This window comes from Tenrec ecaudatus, chromosome 14, assembly GCF_050624435.1.
Source record: "Tenrec ecaudatus isolate mTenEca1 chromosome 14, mTenEca1.hap1, whole genome shotgun sequence".
Classification (NCBI taxonomy): Eukaryota; Metazoa; Chordata; class Mammalia; order Afrosoricida; family Tenrecidae; genus Tenrec; species Tenrec ecaudatus.
The window spans coordinates 109,469,006-109,484,440 of record NC_134543.1 but is presented as its reverse complement, the minus strand read 5'-3'; the positions used below and the strand labels follow the sequence as shown (position 1 = coordinate 109,484,440).

General features: G+C 41.3%; 2 protein-coding genes across 2 annotated transcripts in view; one reads left to right on the top strand and one right to left on the bottom strand.

The window, feature by feature from the left end:
• MYEF2 (myelin expression factor 2) overlaps positions 1-14,937 on the top strand; it is a 43,454-nt gene extending 28,517 nt beyond the window's left edge. Inside the window, exon 16 of the mRNA XM_075530772.1 lies at positions 5,804-14,937. Within this exon, the coding sequence (XP_075386887.1) occupies positions 5,804-5,967 (164 nt within the window). The 3' untranslated portion in view covers positions 5,968-14,937. The remainder of the gene's footprint in view (positions 1-5,803) is intronic.
• Positions 6,544-15,435, bottom strand: part of SLC24A5 (solute carrier family 24 member 5) — a 28,056-nt gene continuing 19,164 nt past the window's right edge. Inside the window, exons 6-9 of the mRNA XM_075532302.1 lie at positions 13,945-14,228; positions 11,309-11,515; positions 7,358-7,459; positions 6,544-6,866 (exon numbers count right to left, since the gene is read on the bottom strand). Of these exons, the coding sequence (XP_075388417.1) occupies positions 6,544-6,866; positions 7,358-7,459; positions 11,309-11,515; positions 13,945-14,228 (916 nt within the window). The remainder of the gene's footprint in view (positions 6,867-7,357; positions 7,460-11,308; positions 11,516-13,944; positions 14,229-15,435) is intronic.

The window sequence follows — 15,435 nt, the reverse complement described above, 5'->3', positions numbered from 1 at the left end:
CTGTTCTCGTCTGTGTTATGGAATACTTTGTGGAAGATTGGTCGGTGTCAGCTCTTCCCTGAATGCTTGGTAGAATTCTGCTGTGAAACCATCTGGCCCTGGGGCTTTTTTGTTGTTAGGTTTTTGATGACCCTCTCTATGCTTTTTCTATGGGTTTGTTGAGGTTCTTGATCTCTGTCTGAGATAATCTAGGGATAGACTTTTCCCAAATATTTATCCATGTCTTCCATGTTTCTGAAGTCATTAGAATGCAGACCTTCATAGTACTTTGTGATTATCCTTTTAATCTCATTGGGGTCTCTTGTTATTGCCCCTGATTCATCCCTCATCCTGGTTATTGATATTTTCTCCTTTCTATCTTTGGTAAGCTTTGCCAGAGGACTGTCAATTTTTTTCTTTTTGTTTTTATTTTGAGGCTCGGACGGAGTACAAACCCGCCATGTTTGTTTCAGAGGACTGTCAATTTTGTGAATTCTTTTGTAGAACCAGCTTTTAGCTGCATTTATCTTTTGCATTGTTCTCTTGTCTTCCCACTGGTTTAACTCTGTCCTGATTTTTAGTAATTTCTTTTCTCTTGCTTTTGGAGGGATAGTTCTGTTGACTCTGTTCTAGTTGTTGGAGGTTTTGTGTTAACATATCTGTCATACGCCTTTCTTCTTTTTTCATGTATGCATTCAATGATAGCAAGCTACATCTGATAACTGCCTTTGCAGTGTCCCATAAGTTTTGATATGTTGTATGCTCGTTCTCATTAGTTTCTAGAAACTTCCTTAAATCCTCTCTGATCTGGGCCTGTACCCATTCTTGTCGCAGGAGATCATTGTTCATCCTCCAATTGATTGCCCTAGCTTTTCTGGACGTCCTCTTATTAATCTCCAGCTTTGTGGCATGGTGGTCTGAGAAAGATGTCTGGATAATATCTATGTGTTTGAATTTACTCAGACTGGACTTGTGTCCCAGCATGTGGTCTATTCTTGAAAAAGATCCATGTGGATTTGAAAAGAATGTGAAATCCTTTGCTTTTGGATGGAAAGCTCTAAAGATGTCTATCAGGCCCTGTTGCCTAAGTACATTGTTTAGCTCTCTGGCCTTTTTGCTGAGCTTCTTTCTCAGTGATCTGTCTTTCTCTGATAGTGTTGTGTTAAAGTCACCTACTATGATTGTTGATTCCGTGATTTCTTTTTTAATTTTTTTAATAGTTTGATGAAATTTACCACAACCTTATTAGAAGTGTAAATATTCAATATGCTAAGTTGCTTCCTGGTTTACTGAACCTTTCAGCATTATGTAGTGTCCCTCTTTGTCTCTTTTTATGATTTGGATCTTGAGGTCCATTTTATCGGAGATGAAGATACCACCCCTACCTTTTTGGAGTTACAATTTCGATTGGTAAACTTTCTGCCAAACCCTTTATTCTTAGCATATTCTTGCCTGTGCGCTTAAGATGTGTCTCTTGCACGCAACAGATTGATGGATTATGTTTTCTGAGCCAGTCCTCAAGCCTTTTTCTTTTAATGTACAAATTGATTCCATTGAAATTCAGAGTTATTATCACTATCTGTGGATTCATAGTTGTCATAGCCTGTGTGTGTTTTGGGTCTTTACCTATCTCACTTCATGTCAGTGTGCTGTGTTTGAGTGGAGAGTTTCTATTTTGTCCTCTTTTCCATCTGAGACCCTGTTGTCCTGGTAATTGCTGCTGGCGTGTTGGCTTCTAGATGGAGATGGGCTATATGGTGGTTTCCTGTTTGTTCTTGGTGGAGGTTGATCCTCTGGCCATAGTGAGTCAGCCAGTATCTTCTGCAGTGTCAGGTGACTTGCAGCATCTTCTTTGAGTCTTTCCTTGTCCTGGAAGACCCTTATCTCACCATCTATCTTAATGGATAACCTGGCAGGGTATAGGATTCTAGGGGAGGCATTTTTTTCTTTCAACCTTTGGAAGATGTTGCTCCATTCTCTCCTTCTCTTCATGGTTTCTGCTGATAAGTTTGAGCATATTCTTGCCTGTGTTCCTTTGTATGTGACTGTCTTCCTTTCTCTTGCTGCTCGTAAATTTTCTCTTTTTCCTCTAAGCTGCATATTTTTACTATTATGTCTTGGCGTGTTCTTCTTGGGATTTAGTCTAGCTGGCGGACTTTCTGCTTCCTGTGTGAGTGGTTCTCCATTGTTAGCATGGAAAAGTTTTCTTCCAGAAAATCCTTTGTTATGTTGGCTGTCAACTTGTGTGTTGTGTTGTGCTCCCGTAGACCGATTATTCGAATATTATTCCTCTTCATACCATCGGTCATTGATCTCAGACTACCGTCTGTTTCTTCAATTTTCCTGTCTGACTGTTCTTCTTGCTTGCTTGGGTCTGTTTGAGTGTCCTTGAGATCATTGGTACGTTTCTCTGCCTCCTCAAGCCTAATCATAAATTCTGTGACCTTGTGTGTTGTTTCTGGTACCTCCTTTGTTAGCTCCTGCAGTTCCCTTTGGTAGGTGGATTTCATCCCTGCTGTTGTGGATTTCATCTCCTCTATCATTGCATCCTTATCCTGAGTTGCTTCCCTTAGCTCCTGCATTACTGCCAGCAGACTTCTGAAGATTTCTTTCCGTGGCAGATCTGTATCTGTTTTTTGTATGAGAGATGCTATCTCTGCTACTATGGTTCGTCTCTCTGGATTTTTTTTGTTGGGAGTGATGCGATCTGTTGATTTTTCCTTGATCCTTTCATAGGCCCCCCTGCTTCTGGGAGGCCAGGGTAACCTTATCTGTGTTATTCTTAAGGATTCTTTCAGGCGATTGCCTATGACCTATTATAAGGGTGGGTCAGACTGCTGTGTAGGCCGAGTTCCCCGACTGCTTAGTGACCAGCAGTGGTGAGATGTTTCAGCAGCTGGAGTGGGGCTGGAGCCTCAGTGAGTGCCTTCAGGCTGCTTTGACCTGGTTTGTCCGGGTACCCTTAGCAGCCTTTGTGTTGTTGTTGTTTAGTAATAAAAATAAATTTAAGGTTAAAAAATTTTAAAATAATTTTAAAAAGAATTTTGGGCGGGAAAAAATGGAGAGAAAGGAAGAAGTTGAAGATATAAAAGAGGAGAGAAAAGAAGTGATAATAGTAGAATTGGAAAGAGAAGAAAAATATTAGGAAAACCTATAGAAAAGTGGCAGAAGAGAAGTACTATCAATAATCAAAAAGGAAGAAATAAAAGAAAGCACAGAAAATAAAAGAGAGAAAAGCCAGCCTGAGATAAAAGATGTGTATATATATATAAAATTTTCCCCCTTCTTTTCCCTGTAAGTTCTAGTGATGCCAAATAGAAGGCGGAGGTGGGCGAGACCTCGCTGTCATGGCACGTGGTGCTGATCTGGGCTCTGGTGCCAGGCTTTGTGGGGAAAAAATGCTCTTCATTTCAGCAAGCCCTCCCAGGTCTCTGCAGGCCTGTAGAGTTGAGCCTGTGGGCAGAGGCTGCACACGCAGGAGCCAGTCCCCCTTGGACGGGCCTCCTCCACTGGCTGGAAAATGCTGGGGCCGCAAGGCGTGCTGAGAGAGGCACAGGCTGCAGCGCTAGCCTCCTATACCGGCTGGGAAGGACTGGGGCAGACTTAGGAGCTGGCACTGGGAACCCCACAGTCCCGTTGGTCGTGAGAGACGCTGGAGCACACAGTCGGCTCTGGCATGGACTGAAAAGCCGCGTCCTAGGTTCCCTAGCAGGCGGGGACGTTTATTGCTTAATCCACCAGCCCTGTGAGCAGCGCACGGTCCGCAGCGATGTGGTCTAAGGTGGAATTGGACAGCGGCGGCTCTGGCGGGAAACTGCGGGCAATGGTGTTTGTCCTCCACCCAGGCTTAGAGCTCAAAGCCGCTGGCTACTGGAATCCCTGTAGCTCACCGTGGAGGGCAACGCCACTCCCGCAGGAGGACAGAACCCTGTCGCTTGTGCTCCCAGTAGGCAGGGGCACACCCTCGCCATGGCTACAGATCTCCACGGTGGCGCAGGCCAGCCTGAAGTGGCTCCTCCAGAAGCAGTGTCGGGGTAGCAGCGGGATGGGCTCTGGTGTGACTTGCCAGCGGGAAGTGCTCAGCTCAGGCTCTCGCCCTGGGAGTGGAGTGGGTGCTAAGCTGATGGGGGTGGGTGGCTGGGCAAACGGAGTGCTGGTGGAGAGGTCCCAGGCAGCCCCCGCTGGCCTGCAGGTCAGTTACTGGGGCCTTGGATGAATGGAGGGAAGGATGTGTGCCCAAGCGCAGATCGCCGCCACGTGTGGAGAGGGGAACCGTGGGAAAGGGAAGCTTCTAGTGCGGTCCTGCGAGTGAGCAGCTGCTGTAGGGGGTCCCGCGACCGCTGTGCGTGTCTCGGCAGGGCAGGCAAGCGACTCTGGGCTCGGGGTCCCGGTCTGGGCATGGAGTGGGGCTATAGCTAGTCGTAGCCGCCATGGCAGCACCCTAGTGACGGGACTGTCCCGCTAATCAGGTCCTGGGTTGCCTAGGCCCCTGCTCAGGACAAATGCGTAGGGTGGGGGTGTGGTGCTGGGTGGGGGCGAGTATTTCACTCTTCAGACTCCTACTGCTCGGCTACCTGGACACCAAACTCGCTTTGTTGGAAAGAGCTCTCCGAGTATGCGGGACCCCTGGTCCTCCATCTTCTAAGGCGCAGGTAAAAAGCTGTCGGACCTGGAGCGCCTCACCTCCCTGAAAGTCAGTCACTGGTTTGCTAACCAGGTGATTGATTTTATGACCGCCTTTTGTTTTAATAAATGGCATTGCTTTACTTTAAATATCAGTCTCTAAAGAAGCAATTCTCTACCTGTGGGTTGCGACCCCTTTGGGGGTGGGTTGAAGGACCTGTTCACAAGGGTCATCTGATTCGTAATAGTAGCAAAATGATGGGAAGTAGCAACAAAAATAACGTCGTGGTTGGGGGTCACCGCCAGCACATCAGGAGCTGTATGAGAGGGTCGCAGCGTTAGGCAGGTGGAGAACCACCTCTCTCGAGTAGGCAGTGCTGTTGCTGTCTGAAGAACAATTCTTTTCCACCTCCTTCGGAAAGCTCCTCTGTGGTTCTCTTTTGTGTTAACATCACCACGGTGTTTCTCTTCATTGATTTAAACGAACAATTTTGTGTCTAACGTTTTTCCACAACACACTTGATACCACCCTAAGATTTTGAGTTTACATTACTTTGACAGTCGCTGGAAATCAGAAGTGGACATTTTGAGGCCTGGTAGAACCACTGACCACAAGGTTGGCAGTTCAAACTCAACAGCACCTGTGTGAGAGAAAGACGAGGCGCTCTGCGTCTGTGAGAGATGTATAACCTTAGTAACGCTCGACAGAGTTGAGATCAAGTCAGTGGGAGTGAGGTGTTGCTGCTATTTGTAGGACTGAAGGAATGATGTGGGAGATAGAGATGGAAGAGAGGTTGTGGAGCTGGATAGAAGGAGCTTATTCTGAAAATACATTGAATTTTGTTTAAATATGCAAATTGATTTTTTGTCATGGTGACTTGGTATTTTTTGCTAGCTTGTCTTATTGCTAATAAAATTTACTTCAGAAATTAAGGATTTGGCATAAAAATGAAAATACATGAGTATCAAATTCTAAGCAAATTTATACTTTTTGATTATATTCTAATACTCATTACTTTAAGTTAATTACATTATCTTCAAAATATAAAATGAGAATAATGTTTGTATTATGTGTATTTAAAATGGTTCATGGCAATGTCACTTTACCACATGACTGAATACTTATGAGGAATTTCAGACCTTTAGAGAGAAATGAATGGAATCTGTTTAAACCGATAAGAATTCTCTAATTTATTTACAGGTCATGTCATGTTTGCAGAAATAAAAATGGAGAATGGGAAGTCAAAAGGCTGTGGGACCGTCAGATTTGACTCCCCAGAATCGGCGGAGAAAGCCTGCAGAATCATGAATGGCATCAAAATCAGCGGCAGGGAGATCGATGTTCGCCGGGATCGTAGCGCCTAGTGGAACCACGGGTAGAACATTGGTAAACGTGTGGGGCTGAATCTTCTAGTCAAGGTCACTTTTTAGTAACACTGTATGCTTATACAAGCTGTAAAAAATGAACTTTTACAAGTCCCACCAGCTTTTTACAGTGTAGTGTTAAAATATACTGTGAGTTTTGTTAATCTCAAGTTTGGGTTTTTAAAGACGGAGCATCCGGTCATTCAGTTTAAATGAATGGTTATACTGTTTTTAATCAAATAAGCCATTTTCTTGTTATTTTCAGTACTACCTAGTGATATTAATTTGTTCAGGTTTCCCCAACTTTAATCAACTGTAAGGTTAACCACAGATGAATTTTTCAAAGCTTCTGTTTTATGTGTATGCAGTTGTCCTTGAAAAGAAAGGGCTCATGCAAACTAGGATGCAATTTTTGTTGGTTTTAAGTTGCATTACTTTGGTGATAGAAAAAGTCACCGTAAGGTTTAGATCCTAAAATTCAGCAAGTTTTTGTTGTTGTTGTTGGGCTTAAAACTTTATTTTGCCTTTCTCTGCTCTGTCCTCATTATTCACATTCCCCACATAGTGTGAATATTGTCAACCTCCACAGCCTATTATTTTATTACTTCCAATAATTCCAAGTTCATACAGAACTGATAATGTAGCGAGCCCCAAGTATAATAGTAGGCCAACTATTCCCAACGTTTTGTCTAATTTCCAACCATTGAAGTGAACTGCTGACAAAAGAAAAAGAATTGAAATGTTCAGAAAGATAGCTGTGTAAGTGAGTCCTCTGCTGTTAACTTCTACCGGGGCTGATGGGTTTATAATTGCAGTTTTGATAAACCACGGAGCACCTAGGCACAACATATCAAACACATTGGATCCCACGATGTTAGACATTGCCATATCTCCTTTACCTGCGAGAGAAAAACAGGTTCAAGTATGCATACTGATACTGTATTTTATTCATTCACTTCATAAGAAAAAACACTGGATACATTATTTTGTTGGTTGGCTTGGAAAGTTGCTGTATTCGTGCAAAAGTCTTAATGAATTTGTACTTTAAAATTATTTTTTGGTTAGTATTTAAAGTCTTAACATTTATTTATCTAATTATTTTTATTTATTAAATTTTTTTCAATACGGTATATAGATTACTTGTTGCTTTTCATTTTAATTTAGCATGGTTAATTTAAATTTATTGTACTTTGGAGATGAATGTTATTTGGACATCAAATTTTAGTGGAATTAATCCTTAATTAAATAGTAAACCCTTCCTCTTGAGTCTTTCTGACTTACAAAGTGTGTTATCGAGGGAATAAATTTAAAGTTATTTTTGCATATTCCATTTCAATGAGGGTTTTTTTAAAAAATAAATTTCCCCTGTAGCTTGAAGGGATCCACTTACCTTTTCTTGCTACTAACACACTTGCAATTGTATCTGGAATGCTTGTTCCTGCAGCTAATAAAGTAAGGCCCATCACTGTATCTGGAATTTCTAGCGTTTCCCCTGTAATAAACATGTGTATTTCAAATTACTAATATTACTTACTCACTAACCATTCTTTGCATAGATTTAAGATTTTTCCTCCCCAAGAAAAAAGAAAATGGATACCTTTATAGTTCATAACTAATGTATACTGCTTTGTTTTTTAGCTAGCAAATTTATGAATGAGAGTGGTAAATTTACAATGTTGTACAACCCGGGTAACACAGATTTTTAATGACCTATAACTAAAAAATGTAACAGCTGACATTTATCATATGATTTGGAATGGACTCAAAGGGACACCACAAGATGTAGATAAACCAGCTGTGGATGGATGTTCACTGGTACCTTAATAGGACTGTTGTGTTTTACATTCTGATGAGATGGACCAATTTTGCTTTAGAAAGTGTTTTTCTTAAAGTGATGAGAAATGAATGATCTGTAGCTCTCTGTAAGTTTGTTAACCCGGTGTGGTGGGGTTAGGAGCTGTGCCGTTGCATCTGTTTCTGCGCATAGCAACCCTGTGAACCGCAGAAGGAAACACGGCTGCCTGGTCTGCCCTCATCATTGTTGCTGTGAGGGAGCCTGTCGTCGGAGCCACTCGCCAGTCCATCTTGTTGAGTGTCTTCTTCGTCGCTGACCAAGCATGCTATCATACTTTCCAGGGGACTTTACTGATGACATGTTCAAAGTACAAAAGATAAGTCTCACCTTCTAAGGAATATTCCGCCTGAAGTACTCCCAATATTGACTTTTCCTTCTGGGAGTCTCTGACATTCATAATGTTCCTTGCCAACCCCACAGTTCAAAGGCATTCGTTCTGAATCTGTCTTCCTGATTCGATGTTGTACAGCTGTCACATTCAGATGCGGGACTGCAAATCACAGGGCTTGTGTTAGGTGTGTCTTAGTTCTTAAAGCGACACCTTTGCTGTTGAACACTTTAAAAAGATCTTTTGTTACCTATGTGCCCACTGCAGTAAGTCATTTGATTTCTACGCTGCCACTTCTGTGGGGATTGAGTGTGGTTCTAAGTAAAATGAAATAGTTGATAATGTTACTTTCTCTTTAACATGATGTGCTTATTGGTTCAGTTGTGAGGTTTTATTACTGTTGGGGTGTATTCCACACTGAGAGATGTAGTCTCTGATCTTCATCAGAATGTGTTTTTCGACTTTGCTTTCAGCAAGCAAGATTGTGTCACCTGCATATTGCAGGTTGTCAGTGAGTCTCCCTCCAGCCCTGATACCATCCCTGCTCTTCATACAGTTCAGCTTCCCGTATTATTTGCTTAGCATACAGATTGAATAAGTATGGTGAAGGGTACAACTCTTACGTACACATTTCCCGAGTTTCAATCATGTTCTGCGATGTTGCCCATAAGTTACTCTCATATGCTCAGTCCAAGGCCACTGCATAGTCAGTCTAGCACAGACAAACCTCTCTCTGGAATTCTCTACCCTCAGCCAAGATTCATGTGGTGTCAGCAATGGTATCTGTCTTCTAGGTCTGGCTTGGGTTTCTGGCATTTCCCTGTCAGTGTATTGCTGCAGGCATTTTGGAATGATTTCCCACAATATTTTAACATGTGTGACACTGATTTTATTATTTTACAATTTCCACATTGTTAGATCACCTTTCTTTGGAATGGGCACCAATGTGGATCTCTTCCCATCAGTTATTTGTAGACAGCCAGGTCGCTATCTTCCCTATTTCTTGACATACACAAGTGAAGGCCTTTCACGTTGCACCCACTTGTTGAAACATCTCAATTGGTTTTCTGTCAATTCCAAAGCGCTGTTCTCTTCAGTGCCTTTAGTGCGGCTTGGACTTTTCCTTCAGCGCCCTTGGCATACACGTGCTCTTTCCTGAAATGGCTACTCATTGACTTCATTCCTTTGCGCTCCAGTGACTGTTTATTCCTTCCAACTTCTTTTAATTCTTCCCATTGCATTCCGTGTTTTGCCCACAGGCTCCTTTAATATGGCACCTCGAGACTTTCTTCGTTTCTTTCTGCTTGAGATATGCTGAGTGTGTTCTTCGCTTCTGGTTTTCAAGTTTCCGGTCATTGCCCATTTCCTCCTGATGCTTTGTCTTCTTGGACTGCCCTTTAATATCACCTCATCATTTCTTCCATTGCTTTTAGCATTGGGAAGTGTCCATTTCTTCTCATTTCTTTTGTAGAACCAGTTGCTCTATTTTCTAAGAGCAGTTGTTCACGCTCTTTCTGACGTCCACTTTGGTCTTTCTTCCTTGCCTTCATGCATCATGACCTTGATGCCATCTTTAACTTACTTTGGAATTCAGTGTACTTTTTAAAAGTTCTAACGAGGAGTATTCTCAATTTAATATTCTTTGGAAAGCATGGTAAATATGAAGACCCTTCTTGAATCTCTCTGACATGTGGCCCCATTTATGAATGCGGATTTAAAAAATGATGCCAGTTCAAGGTTGTTTGGAACTGCCTCCATGCTGGGAGACAGAATTGGGGAATAAAAAAATTCCTATAATTGCTTTTTTAGTGTAATTGAAAAATTGCTCCAGGAATTTTTTAAAAATTTATTTGAAAGATTCCTTTCAATTCCAGAAACGTCAATCTTTAGTCTCTCTCTTTTTTTTTTTGGCCTAAAATGACTATTGAAAAACCTTAATTAGGAAAGTAGCTTATTTATGCATGCTTATATATTTATATTGAAATTAAAATTGGTTGTTAATTTTTGTTAACTTTTCAGAGTACGTAAGACATAAATTACATCTTGGAGCTTTTCCATGATTTTTTTCTTGGTATTCATTTCTTCCTCTTTTCCTAATGTCAAATGTATTTCTGGCTGAGAAGATTTTAGAAATATACTAGCCACGCTAATTGGACCTTTAAAAAAATTACCTCACTTAAAAATAAGTAGTTTTTACTACCATATTATTCTAAGTCTTATGTATGAAAGCGATCAACAAAACTGTTAATTCATTTTATAAAGGGCTGGGTTGTACATTTCGAGGTGGTAGGCTTGAGCAATGTGGCATGAAAATACCCCAGGAAACATGTAAATGCCTGGGTATGTCTATTCCAAAACCAAACTCACAGTTGTCATGCAATTCTGACTCCTAAGACCCCTATTCAGTAGAACATCACGGACACAAGTAGGAGGTGGGAAATTTTGGCAAACCAAACCAACCTCACTACTGCAGATTAGGATGTGTAGTGGTAATTTGCTGACCCTGACACAAGTCTATCTGGCGTAACCTTTTAGAAGGAATTCCCTAATATCTTGTTTTATGTTTATATTTAGTATTTTCTTCTGGAGTCGGAAATTCTTGGGGGTACAGTCAGTTATGACCAGGTAGTTATAAGTAAGTCTTAATCACGAGGTAGTAGAAAACTTATTTTATGCCTCTTGTCATTCTTTGTAGTATGCTAATGTGAATATTAAAATATTAGACAGCAAATTAAAATGTGATCCAGTTAAACAGTACCCATCATTTTCCCAAAACACTGGTTCTTTGATGTAATATCTTTCATTATGGGGTAGATTTCAGTGTTTTAAGATTTAAGTATCTAGAATTGCATCTAAAGTGATTTAATTGTTAGCATAATAGCAAGACATTCTGTGAATTGAATTTCATTGATAAAATCTCTTATATCTCTGGTCTGTGTGTTAGACTATAGTTGACATGTAATAGACAACTCACAAAAACCTGAATGATCTTGCTGTGATATTAGTAATTACTTTTTGTAAAAAGCACTTAGATTTAGTATTGCAGAACAAGAAATTTTCTCTTTATCTAGATTATTATTTTTAGGGAACATATGCAATTTGTTCTTATAGGAAATGGATTTCTTTTGAAATTATACTTTTGTATTTATGACACCTACCAGTTATTGTGACCATCCAGACCAGGATGTATGTGAATGCAGATATCCATAGTGCAGACATAAAAAATGTTACCACAAAATAGTTTTTCCAGAACTTTCTTCTGCAATCTGGAGTAGTTAGAAAAAGTAGCGTAATAATAGGAAGGGATAATACCCAAAAAATTCTTTTTAAGTCTGCTTCAGGCATAGTGAAAACACTTGGTGGATCTGTTGAAAAATTAAACAATTGTGAGTTTCCTCAAATGACCAATTAAGTTGATAGTGCCTATTTAGAAAGCTATATTAAAATAAATTAGCTGTATCAGTTTTTAAAAGGCTATTTAAAACACTTGAATACCTCATTACTGATATTGCTGGCAAACAGAAACTAATTGAGATTTCAGAGTAGAAAACTCAAAATGTGTGATACTCAGCATTTTTTACTCTGAGACCTTAAATCCATCCAAATGTTTTGGGCCATTCATTCCTTGAATGTGTTAGAGAGAATTTTGAGTTTTCTATAATAAGGTATATGTTCATTGCCTTTCTGCTTCGGAGAATGAAGTCTACCGGACTAGTCCACCCATACCTCCACTACCCAAGAACAAGGATGCCTCTGGCCTGCCCTGCCTGAGATAATAGTTGCTTAATCCCCCCACCAGGGAGTCTCTTCTGACTCCTCCTCGGGGTCCCACCGGGCAGGCAGAGCTGCTCGGTCTTTACAGAAACAGCCTGGTCTGTCTCCTGAGGGACCGCAGGTGGGCTTGAACCTCTGGCTTTGCAGTTCGCAGTGTCACAGCATGGCCAGGCAGTCTTTCAAGCTCTGCTCCACGGGCATGAACACGGTTGCAGCATGACCTTTTTCTTACATAGTCCACTCCAGCCCTCATAAGTGATTGCTTTGGCCTGTTATTACTTTATTTGGTTAATTAACCTAATTCTCTGTATTTCTTAGAAACTGAAAGTCCAAACAAAGCAAACTCGCTGCCATTGGGTCAATTCTGACTCATAGCCACTCCAGTAACAAGCCTTATTTTTGTCCCGAGAGAGTGGCTGGTAGTTTTGATCTGCTGACCTTACGTTACCAGCTTAGAAACTAGAAATACAGTATAACTGAAATTTGGAGTATATAATTATATATTCCATTTGCTTTATTTTGTTAGAGGAATCCAGTGTTAGAGATAATATATTTTGATATAGGTGGAAATCATGACTTTTAAATGGTTTGCCATTCATACAGTAAAGTACCCATCTATAATAATAGCCTTACAACTGTGGTTAGTAAAATTACTCACATGAAAGCTTGTCAAGTCTTACCAAACAGTAGAGATAGTATTGTTGGTAATTCAAGAATTTGGGCTGGTTCTTTTAAACTTTTCGGTATTAAACCTAATTTAGGCATAAGTTTTATACCCAAAAGACTTTAATAAACTATCCTTTTTGGTGAGCAGGGGAAAAGTCATGTTTGATTTTTTTTAGAATTGTAAATTAGATTGAGTTCCATATTTAATATACTTAATTAAAATTAGTTCTTTTAATTACTTTATTAAAAGTAACCATTCAAGTTCACGTCTACTCATAGGTAGATTTCATTTCCTACTGCACACTGAATGCTTTACTACTGTTTGACACATCCTGCGTAACACGGAGCTGCCTCCATTCCTCCCAGACAGCCTCCACTCTGACTTGGAAGTCATTAGTGGGCTCCCGTCGTCGCAGTCAGTCCTGACTTGTAGTTACCTAGCTCCGCTCCCTGCCCCGGTCCGGTCCATTCAGCCCTTCAGTTGCCAGGTCTCAGCAATGTCCCCTCATGTGTCTCACATCTTTGCCTTTTCTCTCCACGACCGTCGGTCCGTGTCGGCGTCTACTCACTGTGCCAGCTGTGTTCATTAGGAGCCTTTCACAGGCTTCCTTTTCTCCTATCTCGTTGTTGTTGTTTTTTTCTCTAAGTCTCATTTCAGGGAACTAGTCCTAAAGTACAGTTCGACTCATTTCTGTACTCTACACTAGCTTGTAAGACTCTCTTTATCCTCCTTGTCTGTGCACACATTGTGCTTCAGCTAGTACATGAACACACCGTTTGCTCATGTTATTCCCTTGGCTTCGATCCATAGAATAAACACTTTGTCATAATATCAGATTATCAATCAAAATGTATATTCTACAAATTCTTGTTTAAATGTTGGTGGCAGAATGGTTTAAGTGCTTGGCTGCCAACCAAAAGGGTGGAACCCAGAAGCCCCTCTGTTAGAGAAAAATACCATAGTTGTCTTCCATAAAGACTTAGGAGCCTTGGAAACCCCATGGGCGATTCTGCTCTGTCCCGTAGGGTCCCTGTGAGTCAGCATCAGCTTGCGGGTGATGGGCTTGGTCTCTATGGCAATTGTTTCTGACTCTCCTTATGAATTGTGTACATTCTTCCCCATTTATGAAGCACAGTTATACTTTCTCTTTTACTCATACTTTCATATCTTAGCTGTTTAATATTTTCCTGTTAAATACTGGGGTGCATTGAGGGCATAGGGCTCCCTTTTCATCTGTGAATCTTCACTGTGCCTTTTACCTAGCAAACAGTCAGTACTTGCTAAATCGGAATGAGATTATCTCTCCAGTTATCATCTGCCAGTGAGCAGTAGTAGGCAAGACAGAGTTATTACCCTCAGAAACCGGAACAAGACCATGTAAACCTATGGAGAGTTGGGAGTAGCCAGAATCTTCATGGAATATTCCACTGTCAGTTCTTGATTGTCGACGTATGAAGGGTTGATCCTCCTCTTCCCATCCCACCAGTGGCTGTTGGTCAGCTCTTTCCTCCATAGCGGTGGCAATGGACGTGCAGCAAGGGCTGCATTTCTCTGTGACGTACTGCCTGATGTTAATGTCCAAAGAGAGCACCAAAACATACAACCCGTAGATCAGAAGCAGGGCAGTTCCTTCATACCTGCAAATTAGAGAAGAGAGGTACGCGTTTCGAAATGAAAATGAGAGTCATTTTAGTTTAGAGCCAATACTTCTTAGACTATATCTAATTTCTAACTCACTCATGAGACTAGAAGATCCATTTTTAGATATTTTTTCATTCTGTTGATTTCCCAAACTTTAAAGCATATATGTTTATTGAAAGCTTAGGTGAAAGAAAAATTAGGTGAATTGGACACATTTCTCAGCTGGCTCTCGCTCCGGCGGCCTTCCATGGAACAGCAAGGCGTTGCTCAGGGCCTGCCCAGGACTCCTGGACAGTCGTGCAGTTTCCACCTCCGTTTGTGGCAGAACACACTTCCAAAAGCGTGCAATGAACAGAATATAGATACTGCGAATTCATTTTAATCGTGTCTATCCACGCGATCCTGTTCGAATTCTCTGGTATAAAAATTTTGTAAACATATTCAGAATGTTGGCTTTGTGTTTGCCAGAGAGTTTTAATATATATGATTTTATTGTAACTATATTTGGCTTGTATTTAAAAGAAGTCAAGGTTATTCTCAAATAAAATTAGATGTTAGTTACCAACAATTGTTTCTCTATACTCTGCTTTCCTCTGTGAAGAATCTAGATGGCCTTGTGCCATCACGTTGGGAACCTGCACTCAGTCACTGTGGGAGCAGTGAGCCTGCTGCTGCCGACAGCAGCCCTGTCTCCCTAACGGAGGACAGACGCTTGAACACTCTCTCGGTTGTGGTTCCTTATGTTTGGGGGCTAGGAGGGGATCAGACTAGATTTCAAGATGATTCATTTTGGAATTGCTCCAGGATAGCTCTGGATTTCCTTGAAAACAGATCGTGAGCAGCGCGATCCCATTGTATTTCGCACTTGAGAGAGAGGGGACGAGCGGTGCACGTCTTTCTCTAGCATGCGGCATCAGGACAAACACCGAGTAAGGGAATACTGGTGCTTCTTCGCAGACGTTCATGTCCGCCCACTGGCTGGTCCTCGTCCCTTTTCTTGCACTCATTAGACACAGGGAGGGCACAGTGACAGTAAACCTCCTTTGATACTGAAACCTCACTGTTTGTGAGCCGAGGCGGGTATAGCTCCTCCTGCTAAATGAACATCAGCGAGAACAGTGGGGAAATTTAAAGAGAATCCCTTTTCTTTCTGTACCTTTTCACCAATCGTTTATGAACAGGCCACTTCTAACTGAGGCAGAG